General features: G+C 37.8%; 1 protein-coding gene across 1 annotated transcript; it reads left to right on the forward strand.

The window, feature by feature from the left end:
* Positions 1-3301: 3301 nt before the first annotated feature.
* Positions 3302-4936, forward strand: LOC106086563 (probable ribosome production factor 1). Its single transcript, XM_013251292.2, has one exon. It carries the CDS (start codon positions 3607-3609, stop codon positions 4849-4851), a length of 1245 nt encoding a protein of 414 aa, XP_013106746.2. The 5' UTR covers positions 3302-3606; the 3' UTR covers positions 4852-4936.
* Positions 4937-5489: the final 553 nt, after the last annotated feature.

A 5489-nucleotide genomic window follows, 5' to 3' on the forward strand; every position in this document is an offset into this window, starting at 1 on the left:
TCATTTTAAGTCGATCTAGCCATGTCCATCCGTCTGTGTGTCGAAAGCACGCTAACTTTCGAAGGAGTAAAGCTAGCCGGTTGGGATTGTAATGGGCCAAATTGGTCCATGTTTTGATATAGCTGCCATATAAACCGATCTTGGGTCTTGACTTCTTGAGCCTCTAGAGGGCGTAATTCTCGTCCGATTTGACTGAAATTGTGCACATAGTCTTTTGGTATCACTTCCAACAACAGTGTTCAGTATGATTCAAATCGGTTCATAACCTGATAGAGCTGCCATATAAACCGACCTGAGATCTTGACTTCTTGAGCCTCTAGAGGGCGCATTTGTCACCCGATTTGGCAGACATTTTGTACAACGTCTTCTCTCATTACCTTCAACATACGTGCCTAATATGGTCCGAATCGATCAATAGCTTAATTCAGCTTTCATATAAACCGATCTCCCGATTTTGTTTCTTGAGCACCTAGAAAGCGCAATTCTTATCCGAATGAACTGAAATATTACACAATGACTTCTACAATGTTCAGTATTCATTTATGGTCCGATTCGGACTATAACTTGATATAACTCCAATAGCATAACAGTTCTTATTCAATATTCTTTGTTTGCCTAAAGGAAGATACCGCGCATAGAACTCGACAAATTCGATCCATGGCGGAGGGCCGGCCGAACTTACCACGCTCTTACTTGTTTTTTATATTTGTTTATATTTGCGAATAAATTCGCGTAAATCCCGATTTGATCTACTTATATACGAGTATATGTTAAGGCCGTCCCAAAAATTACCATTTTTGGAAAAAACGCCAAATTTCACAGGAATAAAGCTAAGCGCTTGAAATTTTGCACAAATATTTCCTATTAGTGTGAATCGGTTGGGATTGTAAACATGGGCCATATCGGTCCATGTTTTGATATAGCTGCCATATAAAGTGATCTTGGATCTTGACTACTTGAGTCTCTAGGCGGCGCAATTCTTATCCGATTTGGCAGAAATTTTGTATGAAGTCTTTTGTTGTGACTTCCAATAATTATGCCAAGTATGGCCCACATCGATTCATAACATGATATAGCTCCCATGTAATCATCTTCTGATTTTACTTTTGGAGGATATAGAGGGCGCAATTCTTATCCGATTTGGCTGAACTTTTGTTCAACGACTTCTCCTATGACCTTCAACATGTGTGTGGCAAACATGGTCTGAATCGGTCTGTAACCTGATATAGCTCCCTTAAATATGGTCTGAATCGGTTCATAACCTGATATGGCTCCAATAGCATGCCAATTTCTATCTATTATCCTTTGTTTGCTTATAAAGAAATACCGGGCAAAGAACTTCACATATGCGATATGTGGAGGGTATATAAGATTCGACTCGGCCGAACTTAGCAAGTTTTTACTTATTTTTATTGCAATAGTCCTCTTAAATATCTTTCCAAATTTGTGTTATACCTGTCCGACTTAAATTTTGCAAATCTTGTTTTGGAGATACCTCAATCAGAGTAGTAAAAGTGCTTCGACAATTTGTTCGAACGTATGCAAAAGTGTATAGATCCTAATCGGGTATATTTGGAAAAACACAAATTGATTTGTCTCTGTGTTTTCTAATCCCGAAATATAAAAGCCAACCCTCGTAAACCGATTTTGTTCAAAATCCATAGCGTTCGTCCTTGGGCCAAAAAGTGACTTGTGTTTTGTGACAATCGTTACAGTACATTTAGTCTTCTTCAAAATATAAAAAAAAACTACCACTACATACTTGAAGAAAAAAAGGTTATGAAAAAATTAATGATGTTACAATTTTTTTTTAGCGAAAAAAGCAAAATTTTGAGATTGCTGAACAGTTCAAAATTAACCTGCTCTGCGAATTCCCAGGGAATTGTTGAGCAGACTACCTTGTAATACTAGGAACAAGGGGAAATGGAACCTGCCTTTAGCGACATGTAGGTTAATACTTCAATATAAGACCCAGAGGGCAAAAGATGACGGATGACCACGAATTGGTGGATGTGAACGTTTCAATATTATGTGATCCAATCTAAACTTGAAGAAGTCTACTTTGCGTGAGCGTGAGTGTCACCAGTCACGACTTACGACTACAAAAGCGACTCACGAGAAACCCACGAGACACGGTTGAAAAATTTTCCATGCGAGCGATAAATTGCTGTGTTTCAATTTAGTACTGTATAGACAAGTCGTGAAGGGCTAAAATAAAACGCAACCAAGTTTCCAGTGCAAGTCTATTTATTTGCCATGAGGTGGTAAGGCCATTTGCCAACCTGTCAGACAAAAACGAGGAAAAAATTAAAATATTGTATTTGTAACATTTAAAAATTATTTTTGCATGTGTGGGCATAAAAGTCTAATAACATTTATTAAGAGTTGTGCGCGCAATTATAGAAATCATTGGTTTTGATTTTATTTTGCCATTCACAATAGAAGATTTCTGCGAGTGGCCACACTAATTTGTGAAAAACACCATGGCAATCATGACGACAGATGTTCTACTTCGTTTTCCTGGATTTATATAATTTTCATACAATTTTCACTGCACTATATATTGGGTTGCTCAAAAAGTAATTGCGGATTTTTTAAAAGAAAGTAAATGCGTTTTTAATAAAACTTAGAATGAACTATGAAGAATCAAATATACTTTTTTTACACTTTTTTTCTAAAGCAAGCTAAAAGCCACAGCTGATAACTGACAGCTGATAACTGACAGAAGAAAGAATGCAATTACAGAGTCGCAAGCTGTGAAAAAATTAGTCAACGCCTACTATATGAAAAATCCGCAATTACTTTTTGGGCAACCCAATAGTACTAACATAAAACACAGCTTTTATTTGCCAACAGAAGAGTGCGTGAAAACGAGCAGGATTTTGACAGTTTGGTAGTGGAGCGCTTGCAAATTTCTACTGGAGTTTTTTTCCAGCAGACAAGTGCAGCTTCGAACAGCACCGCAATTCTGCAATTTATAACGAACAACGTTTAGTTAAATATATCGACAAAAATCGTTTGTACTAACGATTATGTTATTCTCTAATTCCTCGTTAACAGAAATCGTTATCTATTTATTCTTTATGGCAACTCTAAAACAAAAAACACAAAGAGGAATCGACAAAACTACAATAATAAATAATTCTTTTTATAGCCTGAAACTCTACTTTTATTAATTTAAAACATCACAAATCTAAAAAAATGGTACACAATTACTTAGGAAATGTGCTATCAGTACCAATTTATTCCTATAAAACATTTGGGGACATTTTTTTTTCATATTAAGAAACACACGCTACCACGCTTATTAATTGAGTGCACACACATGCACACATCCGAAATGTTTTAAGAAAAAAACAAGAGAAAAATGCTCTAAAGCCATCGTTAACTCAACCATGGTAAAGGCTGTGGTTACTCTCCTGCAAATTTTGGCTGGAAAAGTACGCGAACTGACTTAAATCGACATGTTATCGGTTTCCTTTGCTTAATTATCAGCGAACGATTAAACGATTACAAATCTAAATCGATTTTCCAACACGTGAATTTAGCAAAAGTAAATAATAGTAATTTTTAAAATTATAACAAATTTCCAAAAAAAAACCAAAAATGAAAATGAAGCAAAAGAAACCCGTTAAACCTGAAAGCGACAGCGATTCTAGTTTAGATGAAGAAGTCGATAAAAAAGCAGATGCGGATATGGATACCGACTCTGATAGTGAGCAAGATGTTAGTGGCAACAATGAAGAGCTATTAGAAACGGATAGCTCTGATGATGACGATGAAATTAATGACAGTGAAGCTACGACTAGCAAGAAATTCAAGCAAGAAAAAACTCATAAGAGAGACGGCGAAAGTGCCGACGATGAATCAAATCCTGAAAGCGAGAACGAAGGAGATGAAGATGAAGGTGACAGTGAAAATGACAAAGAAGCTAACGTTAGAATGCCTGTCTTAAACCCTTTGAGTTTAATGCGCAACAAAGAACAACGTATGGCCCTTTTTCGTAAAATGAAAAAAGAGAAGCACAAGAAAAAGATGCAGGAACGTCGAGCAAGGCGAAAGGCTGGGCTACCTGCGAACCCAGGACACACTATTGAAAGCCTTAGAGAGAAAGATCAAACTACGGTTACCAATCTTGATGATTCCGACAATGAAGAATTGCGCAAAGAACTGGAATTGGATGATTTTAGTACATATTTTGAACGTACATACGAGCCGAAAGTCCTCATAACATTTGCCGACAACCCAGTAACGAAAACTCGCAAGTTCGGTTTGGAATTGGGACGCATATTTCCCAACGCTTTAGTGAAGATACGTAATAAGTCTTCAGTCAAAAATATTTGTAAGTCAGCTATTCGCGAGGAGTACACCGATGTTGTCATTATCAACGAAGATAGGCGCCAACCAAATGGGTTATTGGTCATTCATCTACCAAACGGTCCAACGGCTCACTTTAAGCTGTCAAATGTAAAGCTTACCTCAGACATGAAACGTGATCATAAAGAGATAACTAAACACCGTCCTGAAGTCATATTGAATAATTTCACCACCCGCCTGGGCCTGACAGTGGGCCGCATGTTGGGTGCACTCTTTCATCATGATCCCGAATTCAGAGGACGTCGTGCAGTTACTTTTCACAATCAACGTGATTACATATTTTTCCGACATCATCGCTACGAATTTACTAAAGAGGGAAAACGTGTCAAGTTGCGTGAATTGGGGCCACGGTTTACATTGAAATTGCGATCATTGCAAGAAGGTACGTTTGATAGTAAAACGGGAGACTACGCATGGATTATAACTAACAAGAGACATGCCATGGAAGCATCGAGACGTCGTTTCCATTTATAAATGTACAATAGATATTGTAGATTAGTTTAAACAAAATTTAACTTGTATACTTTTGATTTTATAAAAATAAAGTAATTAAAAACAATTGTTATCTGTACTTACTGCTTGGTAAGGTGAAAAAAGCAAAATGCGAACGTAATTAGTTTTTATGCTGACTGCGATGCTCGATGGAGAAATGATTCCGACCATTAAGTGTCCAAAAATACTTGGCGTCACATTTGGCAACGCTTACACATGTCCCCCACATGCTACAGCAATTTGCGATAAAGTCAAAAATAGAAACAAGGTCCTCAAGTCACTTGCCGTCAGCACGGGCTGTCTCCTCAGTTCTCATGTGGACCACCTCCATCAGGAGACAAACATCTACCAGTACGAAGACATAACTACATGCAGTCTAAGCAATACCTTTTAGGCTGTAATCGCAAAGACCAGCTAAACCATCATCTTGCGGATAGATATCCACCGCCCAGAAGCCTTAAGGTAGATCTACATGTTCTAGAGCACGTGGTTTAACGTGCAAGAGAAAGCCTCTAAATCAAGCGGGTCAAGACAACATCCATGCATATACGGTAGCAGATGCGGTAAATACCGGGAGAACGTCCGGGCACGGGATAAATATGAACACCACACTAGTTGGA

Source organism: Stomoxys calcitrans, chromosome 3, assembly GCF_963082655.1.
Source record: "Stomoxys calcitrans chromosome 3, idStoCalc2.1, whole genome shotgun sequence".
NCBI classification, from domain to species: domain Eukaryota; kingdom Metazoa; phylum Arthropoda; class Insecta; order Diptera; family Muscidae; genus Stomoxys; species Stomoxys calcitrans.